This window comes from Cebus imitator, unplaced genomic scaffold, assembly GCF_001604975.1.
Source record: "Cebus imitator isolate Cc_AM_T3 unplaced genomic scaffold, Cebus_imitator-1.0 Scaffold89, whole genome shotgun sequence".
In the NCBI taxonomy this organism is placed as follows: domain Eukaryota; kingdom Metazoa; phylum Chordata; class Mammalia; order Primates; family Cebidae; genus Cebus; species Cebus imitator.
Genome location: NW_016107404.1, coordinates 250670 through 264329, shown reverse-complemented (window position 1 = coordinate 264329; position 13660 = coordinate 250670). Strand labels below are relative to the sequence as shown.

Sequence of the window (13660 nt, the reverse complement as noted above, 5' to 3'; positions counted from 1 at the left end):
ATAGAAGAATCCAGCTGTCTCCTGGTAAGCCAGGCATGAATCGGCCTTTAAAAAATGCAAAGCACATGGTGGCTCACACTGGTTATCCCAGCACTTTGGGAGGCCAAGGAGAGAGGATTGCTTGAGCCCAGGGGTTTGAGACCAGCCTGGGCAGCATAGTGAAACCTCTTTTGTACAAAAATACTTTTCAAGTTAGCCAGGTGCAGTGGCACACAGCTGTGGTCCCAGCTTCTCAGGGGCTGAGGTGGGAGGATCACTTGAGCCCAGGAGGTCGAGGCCACAGTGAGCTATGATTGTGCCACTGCACTCTAGCCTGGGCAACAGAGCAAGACCCTGTCTCAAACAATACTAACAATAAGCAAAGCAAAATCACCCTTCTCACCCAGCGATTTTGTTTTAGAAAATACTATTTTTCACAAAAATGCTATTTATATTAACGTGATGAATTTATTGCTGTGGAAGTGAATTAATAAGTATTTTTCATGTTCTCAGTTATAATTTATACTATGATAAAGATCAAAAGATATAACTCTTCTAAACAAAAGTCCCTTGGGATCCTGAATAATTCTAAGAATGTAAAGGAATCCCAAGACCCGCAAGTTTGAGAAGACTGCCCTACACAACGAGGACTGTGAGGGCTTGCCATAAACCTGTTCAAAGAAGCTGATCCCAGCCTCGCTCCAGCCACATAGTGAGCTCAGCGGAGAGCTGGTGCCATGTCATTGAGTATTTTGGATCTCCCAGAGACCCTGTGCTGTGCCAGGCATGCCACAGTAGGTCCTACACCCAAACTTTCTGAATTCCAAAGAATTCACCCAGAAGCCCCAGGCCCGGTGCGCAAGTGAACCACACATTTGCCACTTGATGGGCACCAGCTCTGGTAGATGCTGCCTGACAACCCGTGTCCCCCTGTCTCTGGCAGATCTCACCCCTTCTGGGACCAACCACCTCCCCATTCTCGGTCCCTGTAGTTTCAGAAGGCCCCAGAGGCAGTCGCGTGACCCAGATCCGGATAGAGTGATTGGTTTTGAGGTAATCACACGAGCAGCAGGATCCAGATCAGAGCCAATGTGTGCGTGTCCCAGTTTCTTGCTGAGAACATTGGGAGAAAAGAGCCCTCTTCTCCTGGGGCTACCGAGCTGGTGGGACGGAAGCCCAGAGCATCTGGGGGCACTGCCACTCGGAGAGAGCTTACCTGAGACGCAAGCCAACTCAGAACCGAGTGATGGAGACCAATTCCTGATTCTACCGTTTAAGCCCTTAAATCCAGCTCTGCCTGGACTTCTCAGCCACTTGGGCCAATACACTTACTTCTTTCTTAAACAAGTTTGAGTTGAGTTTCTCTTCCAGCTAAAAGAGTCCAAATGAATAAACACATGAAACCAGAACCACAGTGCAGATAGTGGGGAAGCCGCTGGGAGGATTTGAGCTGTCCACCAGAGGCATCGCTGAAGCCCACCTGGTTACCAGAAGAGGCCCCTTTTTGCTCACCAGAGACATGGCAGACCCCTGTTCAAACAACACAGATAGATAACAGCACAGATTTTTCTTTAACTTTATCATTTATAAAGCCATACAATGCATCGCAAAAAAACAAAGCAGCTGTACAGGAGTGGGGGCGCGTCAGTGTACAATACATTCCTGTCCAGGACAAGGAGCATACACCAGGATTTATACACGGTGGTGGCGGCTATAGGCACGATGATACAAAATATAAAGTATATTTCCATCTATATAAATACACAGCCAGGGTTGGGGAGGACGCTGGGCGATCTTGTTTCTCCCGCAGAGGGCTGGGGAGGCAGGGAGGGTGGTGGGAAGGAATTTCTGACATTTGTTCTGAATGACGGGTCTGAAGGGAAGAGAGACATTGGGAAGCACGGCCTGCACACACTGATGTGCTCTCTCTCACACACACACACACAAACACAGACACAGGAGAGTTTGGAACGGCTTAACACTGATTGGAGAATAAGCTTGGGACATCCCTTTACAGTAACTCCTCTGCTGGCAAGAGCCCGGGCATGGGATATAAACAGAGATCCTCCAACATTTTGGACATTTGAGGACAGAGGAGCCAAGAGGTTCAGATCTGCCCGAAGCCCCCACCCTGCCCCTCTGGGTGGCCCGCTCCTCATCTGAGCCATCACTGAGACTCCACTGATGGGTGGCCCTACAGGCCCTGCCCCTGACTCCCCTCACTGCTGGGTGACATTGAACTTGAAGTTCCATTGCCCAGCACCTCCAACCCCCACCCCCAAGTTCCCTAAAGAGATGAGCAAAACACATGCACACACACACAACCACACCTGCACATCCACACACACGTCCTGTGTTACCATTGGCCAAGGAAACACGAGCCTCAGGATTCCAGGGCCTGGACCTGGGGTAAAGGGCTGCTCTGGGACTCTGCCCCCCAACCTCTAGGAGGACCCTGAATGTGGAGGTGGAAGTGGGTGTCTCCCTTGACTCACATGATCTCCCCAAGTCCTAAAGCTGGAAAAACCAGGGGGAGAATATCCAGAAGGCAGGGGTGGTGGACAAAAGTGGGAGTGAGACTGGATCTGTTCACACTCGCCACCCTTCTGTGACCCCCTAGAGCCTCTGCATAGGCTCATCAGAACAAGGCAGAATCCCCTGCTCACCAACCTCCTGAGAGCCCCTTCGAGGGGGATCACACTTGTCCAGGAGGGCTACCCCCTCCTGTTGCCACGCGGCCACTGGCCCCACCAACCCACTCCTGGCCAGTCTCGGAACACCCAGGGATCCTCAAAAACCAGGGGAGAAGGAATCCTGGCCATCAGCATCCACAGCTTTCAGAGCTACTGGAGGAGAGGCTCAGATGAGATGGGTCAAAGGCCTTTCCCAGACTTAGGACATGATGTATGTGTCCCTCAAACACATGGCCAAATAAGAGAGCCAGGACGCTGTGACAGCAGGCTGATCAAACAGCTCCTTTCCTCCTGGGTTTCCTTCTCAGGTCCCCTCTCCATTATTTGCTCGTCCAATCCTTCCCTCTTGCTCCCCCTGGGAAAGAGCCACATGGAACTCACTGGACCCCTCCCCCAGCTGAATGGGACACGACCCTCCTCTGCCCTCTTCCCTCAGACACCCAGCTGGAGAGTTAGTGGCAGCACAGGCCTGAGCCTGCCTGGGTCTGTTTCACTGCGATAGCCGTGACTCCTGGCTCTTCCTTGCCCATCTTCTCCCAGACCCTTTCCCATCCCAGCCCATGTTCCAGACCAGACAGCGCTCTCCTGGCTGACAAATAGATTCAACAATAAACAACAGTAAAATCGACTGAGGGAGGGAGAAGACAGAAGAGGATAAACACAAAATAATAATTAGTGAAAGTGCTTTCTTTTAAAGGAAATCTTTGGCAAGAATATACTGCAGTGCGGAGTGGTATGTGTGCGTAGGTGTGTGCATGGGTGCACAGCCCCTGTGACACAGGAGGGTTTTGGTGCAGGGCCCAGAGGTGGGGCCACTGTGGGGACTGGGGAACCCTTCCCCATCATTCACCTTGAAAGGCTACACTCTTGGAAACTGACTCCCACAGGGATGCTGGGAGGGAGTTTCCAGCTTTCCAGCATCAACAGGTCCTCCCCTAGGGGCACACACAGCTCAGGCTGGAGTGGAGGAGCTGGCCACGCATGTGAGGTGGGCTGCAGTGGGTGGTGAGGAAGCAGAAAGTGACAGTGAAAGCTGACCCCCGACTCAGTCCTGGGCCCCAGCCAGGCTGCTTGAACGGTCTGATCCACCGCCCAGCCTCGAGTGAGGACAGAACATCCGGGCCGGGAAGAGGCTGCCAGGCTGTCCCGTGGGAGAGGAGATATTTACAAAGGAAGGGGATGGGAAATATCTCCTATCTTGGAAGGTAATTGGGGTTTGCTAAGGAATCGGGAGAGGGGGAACCCAGATATTTGGCTTGAATATCTCAGAAAGAAGAGCACTTTGGAGGGACCTTGGTCACCAGGCACAAGGTTTCACTCTGGGAAGCAGGGGGTGGCCGGTGCGGCCTCTGCCCCTGCTCCCACCTTCTGCAGACACTCTCCTTTCCAACTCCCTGAAACAGAACGTCCACACTGACACAGCTCCTTGGAGGAGAAAAAATACAAAAGGCGCACACACACCCGTGTGTGCCATACACACCCATGTCCTCACATGCTCACATACTCGCTCAGGCCTGCAAGACAGGGCAGCTCCCCACACGTCCTGGGAGCTGACTGCTGGGCCCCTGGCTTGCTGAAAAGTAAGGAGGCCAAAGGGTGGAACAAGTGCACCCCCTCCCCTGCAACACTGAGCCCCACACAGTCTAGGGAAGGCCAAGGCCGGGGCAAGGAGACCCTGGCTGCTCCCAGAACAAAGGCCCCCTACACTTCAGGCTTTACTTATACATATAAAAAGGATGGGAATTGGTTTATGCCCAGGGAAGGTAATAAAGCAATATGGAAAAACAATAAATACTTCTTGTCAATTTACCTATTCTTTTTTTAACCTTTTGTTACATTTTATTAGCTTACAGATTCTGTCAGTATGTCTCATGTATATATTATATAACATTTATATATCAGTACAATGCCTCTCTCTAGGGGACCCCCATAGGCTTAAGAATGGAGTCCCAGTGAATTTTCCATTCTGGCTTAGAGTCCTTAAATGGTGGTCAGGTGTTTTCCCAACTGTCCAGTGGACCTCAGGCCCTTTGGCCCAAATGCAAGCCTTCTGCCCTCTGCTGCATGGGCAGCATGGCTCAGCTGGGGAAACCAAGGCAGAAAGGGGGACAGGACAGCAAGGCTTTGGCATTGTAGTTAGGCCATGTGGTGTACAGGTAGCAGCCCCAGGAGCTCTGCTGATGTCAGAGAGTGCCTGCAAAAGCCAGACCCTGAAGCTCTTACAAGGTAAGGATAAGGACTGCAGGTTTCTGCCCTGAGCCTCACTGAGCAGGAAGCAGGTTCCCCAGGATGAATTCCAACACAGGGAGCCTGCAGAATAGAACAGGGCTGGGCAGAACAGAACAGGAAGGCTCAATCCCCAGCCTCCGGAAAGGCATCATGCAGGTAAGCAGGTCTGAGATAAGGCTGGTCCTGGGGCATGAAACCCAAGAACAGGGCTGAGAGGTGGGCGCTAACGCAGAGTCCAGAGCCCCAGGAGGAGCAGCGTGCCTTCCTTGCTGCTGAGTCACACACCTCAGGGAAGACACTCCAAGCTCAACAGCCACCTGTCCTGACAGATGTCTTCCCATGGACACACATATCTCTATATCCTCAAACCAAAGCTCCAGCCTTCCGGCCAAGGCAGGGCAGGGTGTTGACACTGCAGACCCTCCCACTCCTGCTGGGGTCTTTGTAGAGGAGAAGGGGATGGCGGCACCCAGGGTCACTAGAGTGCAGGTGCAGGCACCAGGAGAGAGCCCCTGTCTCCCATAGCTTGGTGGCTCATTCAGAGGAGGGTTTCTGTCCCTCCCCTGCTGCCCTGCCACTGCCAGCCCTAATCTTTGGACAGTATACACGTGTGTTCACAAACACACGGGACATGGACAAGCCGGGCTGTTTATAATTCTAGTGGATAGAGGCAGATCTACATCAACGTTTAAGGATGTGGGTGGGGACACACATACACCCACACGACAATACAGCGGAGGCACGGCAAAGAGACCTGAGGTGCCTTGGGTCTGAGATACTTTCAAGAGAGTAAGTTCTGCCACTTGATGTCCCACAGTGGCTCTGTTTGGTGTCACAACCTACCCTACAGGTGGCCAGAAAAAGATTCCCCCAAGCCTGATCTCCCCTTGGAAAGCACTGGGTTAGGGTGACAGAGCTTTTCCATTCCCCTAAAAATGTGGCTCCCCAAGGAGGTTTGTTCTTTCTCTTTTGAGGACATCCATCTTCTCAGGGGAGGGAGGGGGTGTTAGGCGGACCTGGTTAGTTTTGGAGGCTTTGGGTTTTTGCAGTTTCCATCCACCCAGGGGAATCCAAGTTCTTCTCCTCCATCTTTTCCTTTCTCTCTTTCTCTCTCTCTTCCCCCTCCCCTTTGCAATTCACTTCCCTCTCCCCACGTTGCACTTTCTTCTCTCCTCCGAAATTGGCCCAAAGTCCTCTTTCTGGGTTCAAGAGTGGTCAGGATTCATGGGTCCCCTCCCCACGTGCCCCTTTCCCACGGTACTGGCCCTGGGCAAGGGGCAGGGTTCATCTTTTTTGGCCAGCGTTCAGCATGACCTTGGAGACGAAGTTGACGATGGCAGAGGCGGGCTGGTTGGGGTCGAGCTCAGCAAAGAGGTGGCAAGCGTTGTCCGTGGTGCTGCCCTGCTTCCGGGCCACGAAGCCGAAGAGCCTGCAGGTGGGAGAGGGCAACAGCGTGAGGGGAGGGCAAGCGGAACCCCAGGAGGTGGACAGCAGCCCAGGTGAGCAAGCTGGTCTCGGACCAAACTCTCTCCCCCATCCCTCCAGCAGACCTCAGCATCAGGAACTTCCAGAGGCACAGAAGAGAATCCTCTGCACTCCCCTGACCACAGGGCCAAGGCCTGGAGACAGTGTCCCGCCCTGCTTAAGAGTGGGCAGAAATTCCCCTTGGAGAGGTGCAAGGGGAGCTGTAGGGGATTGACAAGGCTGGATAGTGAGGGTGGGGAGGAGACCAAAATAAAATGGGAACATTCCTAGACGGGCCTGTCCCCGCCCATCCCAGCTCCACCCCTACTGACTGTTCTTACACACAACACATATGCCAATCAGGAAAGTGCAGTCTGCCTGCACAGGGCTCAGCCTCCTCAGACACCACAAGGTCAGGGAGAGAAAGGACAAGTAGCTCACACCCCTCCACACACACACTGATTCTTCCTAGGCTCAAGACCCCTGGAAGCCAGGGAATAAAAAGGGAAGGTGGACTCCACACCCGTCCCCCACCTCCACCCACAGGACTGGAGTGACCCAGCATTCTCTCTTTGCAAAACAGAGTTAAAAATATGAGGGCAGAGAACAGAATGTGAGCTCAGGTCCCCTCCCAGCCCGCATGTTGCTATTTAGAGCGAGATGGGGAAATCAGGACAGCTGGAGATTCTGATGGAAACCCCTCTCCCTATAGCAGGACCACGCAGCTAAAGTTAGCACAGGGGGATTCTACTGGTTGCTGTGTGTGCCTGTGTGTACACACCACCACACACATGCTACCACACACATACACACACACCGCCACATACACACCACACACATACCACCACACATACCATCACACACATACCACACATACACACCACCGCACACCACCACACACCACTACCACACACCTCCACACACCACCACACACATACACACCGTCACACACGCCACCACATACATACACACCACACACATTCACAACAGCACACACATGCCACCACACACATACACAAACACTACCATATACATACACATCACACACATGCCACCACACACACACACTATCACACACTACCACACATACACATCACATACACACCACCACACACCACCACACACACCACTACCACACACCTCCACACACCACCACACACATACACACCGTCACACACGCCACCACATACATATACACCACACACATTCACAACAGCACACACATGCCACCACACACATACACAAACACTACCATATACATACACACCACACACATGCCACCACACACACACACACTATCACACATACTACCATACATACATACCACATACATACCACCACACACACTATCACACACATACTACCACACATACCACATAAACACCGCCACACACACACACCATCACACATATACTACCACACATACATACCACATACACACCACCACACACATACACCATCACACACACCACCACACACACAACCACATACACACCACACACCACCACACACGCCATACATAATACCACACGCCACAAACTACCACCATACACACACACCACACAGACCGCCACACACACGTACCACCACACACACCACAACACACACACCACCACATACATACACACCACACACCACTGCACACACCACACATAACACCACACACACATAACACCACACTCACACACATACCACCACACACACCACCACATACATACACACTGCACACCACTTTACACACCACACATAACACCACACACACACCACACATATACCACACACACACACACCATCACACCACCACACACACACCATCCACACACCACCACACACATACATACCATCAAACACATACCACAACATGCACACACCACACATACGCCACACACCACCACACACATACAGACCACATACCACCACACACCACCACACACACCACCACACACATACACACCATCAAACACATACCACAACACTATACACCACCACACACATACACCATCACACACACCACCGCATGCACACACCAGACACATACGCACCACACACCACTGCACACACCACACACCACCACACACACACCACATACATACCACCGCACACACGTACCACACACACAAGCCATGCATACAAACATATACAGATCACACATATATACAACATATACACACCACACACATACAACATGCACACTGACACAACATACACACACAAACAATCCTGCATTCCCTACAGCTCTGCTCCCCTAGTCTTGTTTCAGGGCCCGGGAGCAACAGTGCTAAAGGTTGGAGTAATGCCCAGGTGGTGGGGGAGCGGGGCCCACAGGGCAGCCCCAGCACCGCCCTTTCCTGGCTGGCTTGGACCCTGAGAAGGGGTAGGGTGATCCCAGCAGGGGGAAGAAGCATGCCAGGCCTGGCTGCGGGTGTCCACCAGGATGGAGACCTGGCAATTGCGCCTGACTGGAACACCAAGCCTGCCCCCCCCGACACTTCTTTCAGCTGTGGCTCTAAGGGTCCCATGATAGCCCAGTCCTGCCATCTGCCTCGAGGAGGAGATCCAGGCAAGAAGCCTCAGCCCCAAGGGCAGGGAGGAAGCACTTGCAAGATCCCGAGATCTAACATCTCCTTGAATGCTGCACCTGAGGCCCCTGGCTGGCCTCACCTCGTCCCTGTCATGATTCCCTGTCAGCCCACTGCCCTGCCTCAGTCTATCCCTGTGGCCTCTGCCCCACCCATCAAAGCCTCTTCAGCAGGAGGCTCAGCTCAAAACCAGCTCCTGAAGGAGGAAAAGAGGGATTTCCAGCTTGGGGGCCCAACTCTCTTCTGTTTCTGACCCTCTCCCCTCGCAGGACCCTGTGCTGAGTGAGCACAAGCACCTTCAGACACAAAGTTCCCACCTGCCGCCAAAGCCAGCAGAGACACAGGGGACGCAGAGACTCGAAGCACTGATGACCCTATGAAGCCTGGACAAGGCTGAGCCCCACCATCCCACATGGCCTTTCCTAAGCCGCTGTCACTGACCATGCAAGAGACTAGTCAGTCCATTCATTCAGACCGAAGTATCCGCACCAGCCTCCTCTTGCCTCTGTTCTTCCGGCCTCCATTCTCTCATTTCTTCATTCAACAAATATTTACCAGCCTCACAATGTGCCAGACATGGCCCTGCCCTTGGGGAGCCTGCAGTCTGGTAGCCATGAGGCCCCTACCCTGAAATACCCTCTCCTACTCCCATTCTCATTTTGGCCTGTCCAAATTGAAGACTCGTCCTTAAACATTTGCTCTTTCCCACTCTCTAGATGCTGATGTGTTCTCCTGCATGAGCACCCCAGATGTGAGCTGAACTCTCTTGCCTCCTCTCCCCTCCCCTGAAACTGTCATTTTTTAATGGTGAACATTTTGTTTTTCTAAAGCAACCTTTATGAAGTCTGCATATACCAAGGTGAAAGCAGTATTTACAGCTATAAACGTATCAATCCAAAAGCGTGACATTTATCTATTATAAAGTCAATCAGTGAGGATAATAGGGCTGTTGAAATAAGCCTGACAAAGTGAAACATGGATGATATGCCATAGTGACAGTCTCATGTTAGCTTCAGACCCCGCGTTATGCCTGTATTTTGTTTTGCTTCTGTAATTGTGAGAAAACCCTAGTTCCTACTTATAGAGAACTGCAAGGAGCAGCCAAGTTTTCCCTCCCTCTGAACACAGGTGGAATCCAAGGATGGCAGGATCCTTGAAACACAGTTCAAAAATCACAGAAACATCTTAGTGCTGTTTAGACACTTGTCTTATCTGCTGTGCCAATGGGCCACCTGAGGGCAGGGTCAGAGACCCAGGCAGGAGCTGAGTTCCTTGGAGGCCCTTAGAACATGTCCACTGGATGGAGGAATCCACCCAAAGGTCCCAGGGCCATCCCTAGAATTCAGACCTCCTGGGCTCCCACACTCTGATAAAGCCGTCTCGCTCAGCCACAAGACTCACAGAAGAGCCACCAAAAAAGCAAGAACAGGAACAAAGGCAGCTAGAATGTGGGCAGAAAAGATCATGTAAACAACCCCTGCCCCAATTCCATTGCTTCTAATAAGACTCTGTTTTCTGTCCACTGCCTGGCATCCCTGCTGCTTCTGATCCTGGGTGAATGAAGGTGGCTGGACCAGAGGTTGGAACTCTGGCCTCATGGCAGGACAAGGCAAAAGGCCTGGATACCTGGTCAAGCTTCACTTGAGAGCTGAGTAACCTTGGCACAAAGGTTTTTGCTGCCCTTTCCCTACCCACAGCTCTGGATTCTAAATCTGCCCCATGCTTCCCTCCCTGTGAAATACAAAGGCCAGCCTGCTGGGTGGGGGTAAGAAGTCACACTTACTTAGCAGGGGCGCCGCCCTCTGTTTTTGTCCACCTGTGGAGAGAAAGTGGGCTCAGGGTAAATCACTGCACTTTCTCCCTAGTGCCCAGCCCCACCCACGCCCAGCCCCTCTGCAGGAAGTCAGGGCAGCCCCCACTCCCAGAGGACAGGAGCTGCCCAGCATCACACAGAGATGTATTCAAGGTGGGGAGAACACCGCAGCCTGCCTCCACGTGCTCTCCCCGTGGTGGAGAGGAGAGGCAGATTCAGGGTCAGGGCATAGCAGAGGGGGTGACAGTGGGCACTGAGTGCCTGGGAGGGTCTCCATATCTATAGTGGGAAAGACTCAAAGGATGCCCAGCACAATTACTCACACATGGGTAGACCTTCCAGCTGAATGGAGAATGTACACGCGCACACACACACACACACACACACACATGCACATGAACATGCGTGCACACACACAGTCTTCAGTGTTAGCTGTGTGGGAGGGAAGCTGCGTGCAAGAGACTTACTTTCTTTCCTGTGGATCCAGGTCACAGAAAGTGACAGTGTTGAGGGGGTAGTGGCGTCTGAAGAACAGCCTGCAGCACAGACACCAGATAAGAGAATGAGTGCTGAAGGGGCTGCTTTTCCCCTTCTTCCACCAGCAGGTCAGGCCACCTTCCCACCATCTGTGGCTGTTACAGGTCCATACAACCTCTCTCTTATGAGCAAGATGGCTTGAGCTGCTGACACTGGTGACCCAAGCAATGTACAGAGACAGATGTGCCACAGAAGCATCCCAAATGCTAGGGGCTGGGGAAGGGAGAAACTGGCACTGAGGAATAAGAAATGTGGAGAGGGGCTGGAAAAGGAAGCAAAGAGGCCAGGGACGCTCCAAGTGAATGAGCTCTGCTCCAAGAAAGCAGGTCCTTTTGATCAGTTGCATTTACAGCTGTATATCCAGTGCTGGCAAATTCTCATAGAAGGATGAATGAATGGGTGGATGGATAGATATAGATGGATGAAGGGATAAATAGGTGGCCAGGAAGAGATGAGGTATGAATAAATGCAGGGATGGGTAGATCGATAGATGCATGGAAGGATGGATTGATAGATGCATGAATGGATGGATGGATGGATGGATGGATGGATGGATGGAGGGATAAGTAGCTGGGTTTATGGGAGGTAGATGCAAGACAGACGGACGGGAGGATAGACAAGCAGCTGAGTGCAAGGAATTAATCAGTGGGTAAATGGGTGGGAACATGGATAAATAGATGGGTCACAGGAAGGAGAACCCCACCCAGGAGCAGGCAGAGGAGTCTTACTTTCTCTGGTTGTCAGTCAGAGTGATTCCCTGGGCAGAGACTTTGAAGTGAACGATGGTGGCAGCTGGCGTGGGGTCTGCAGCCAATGTCTCAGACGTGGCTTTGGAGATGGCCTGTGGCCCAGTAAGAGACTCCATGTCCACAGAGTTGACGAAGAGCACATTGCAGGCTAGAAGAAACCAACCCAAGGGGAGTCACAGGAGATGGGGTGGGTGAAGACATTAACCCACATCCATTCTTCAGGGAGAAGGTGGCAGATAAATTTCAGGCTAGCCTTGATCCAAGGTATCTGCACATAGAAATATGATGTCCCCAGAGATATTTGGGCCTGGAGAGACCTCCAGCCTGTACCTGCAGGAGGGGTCAGGGCAGGAAGGCAGAAATGAAGGCCTGGGCATGGGTCCAGTTTCAGGGGACCACTCACCTGCCCCTTGCTTCAGCAGGTCTGCAGTTGAGCTGGCAGGGCCAGAGCTATCTTTCGATTCATCTGTGGGGTCTGAGACAAAAATTCAGTTGGAATTAGAAGCACAAGTTTGGCCGGGCTGAAAGTGAGCTCTGCAACTATTGGTGCAAGGGACGCTGCTTTTCATACAAGGCCCTGGCAGTCAGCCCTGAGTTAGGCTCAGTCTGAACATTTGACAATTGCTCTAAGCAGCCAGCACACTGGTTGAGAGCTGTGGAGTCCAGCATCACTGGGCTCAAACCCTCACCCAGCACGTACTAAGTATCTATAAAACAAAGACGATGATCATGGTACACACGTCACTGGGTTTTTGAGAGATTCTGTGTACAGCTTAGCCAGTACTTAACATAAAGCAAGCCTTCAATTGGTAACAGGTATTGCTGTTATTGTTTTGCATTGATATCTCTTTGTGTAGGTCAATAAATGTCCTAATTCCCTTAATTCATTAAACCATTGATCCAGCATAACTCTCATTTCAATATTAATAAGAATTGAATGATGGACATATTAGCTTGATTTAACCCACAATGTGTGCGTTTATCAAAACATCACATTGTACATGGTATATAAGTTTTTTTTTTTTGAGACAGGATCCTGCTCTGTCACCCAGGCTGGAGCACAGTAGCGTGATCACAGCTCACTGCAGCCTCAAACTCCCAGGCTCTAGCAGATTCTCCCACATTAGTATCCAGAGTAGCTGGGGCTACAGGCATGAGCCACCATTTTTTTTAAAGAAGAGTCATTTTTAAACTTTTTGTAGAAACGGGGATGTCTGATGTTGTCCAGGCTGGTCTTGAACTCCTCATTTCAATGAGCAGTCACTTCAAGACTCCTCTGAAGCAGTCCTTCCACCTCAGTCTCCCAAAGTTCTGAAATTATAGGCGCGAGCCACCATGCCCAGCCAATATTTGCATGTTTAACAAGTTCCCAGGAGATGCCGATGCTGCTGATCTAGGTCCATACTTTGATAACTACAGGTTTATACAATCTAAATATTAAACTGTTTTTCAATTGCTGAACTACTATAGTAAATTCCATAGGACTATAATTCAATTCATGGCTGAATTATGTCATTGGTTAATAGTGCTATTTAAGTTGTATTTGAACTTATAAGCTAATAATGTTGGTCAGTTATCATTAATAATTCAGTGAACTGAATTGGATAAATAGAAAAT

At 51.3% G+C, this 13660-nt stretch overlaps 1 protein-coding gene across 11 annotated transcripts in view; it reads right to left on the bottom strand.

Annotated features, from left to right (window-relative positions):
* Positions 1–1541: 1541 nt before the first annotated feature.
* The window catches only part of TNS1 (tensin 1), a 214550-nt gene continuing 202431 nt past the window's right edge, over positions 1542–13660 (bottom strand). For all 11 annotated transcript variants that reach the window (XM_037740770.1, XM_037740771.1, XM_017534926.2 and 8 more), the window contains 5 exons: positions 12447–12518; positions 12023–12191; positions 11225–11293; positions 10728–10760; positions 1542–6330 (listed from right to left, as the gene is read on the bottom strand). In XM_037740770.1, coding sequence (XP_037596698.1) covers positions 6186–6330; positions 10728–10760; positions 11225–11293; positions 12023–12191; positions 12447–12518 — 488 coding nt within the window. In that variant the 3' untranslated portion in view covers positions 1542–6185. The remainder of the gene's footprint in view (positions 6331–10727; positions 10761–11224; positions 11294–12022; positions 12192–12446; positions 12519–13660) is intronic.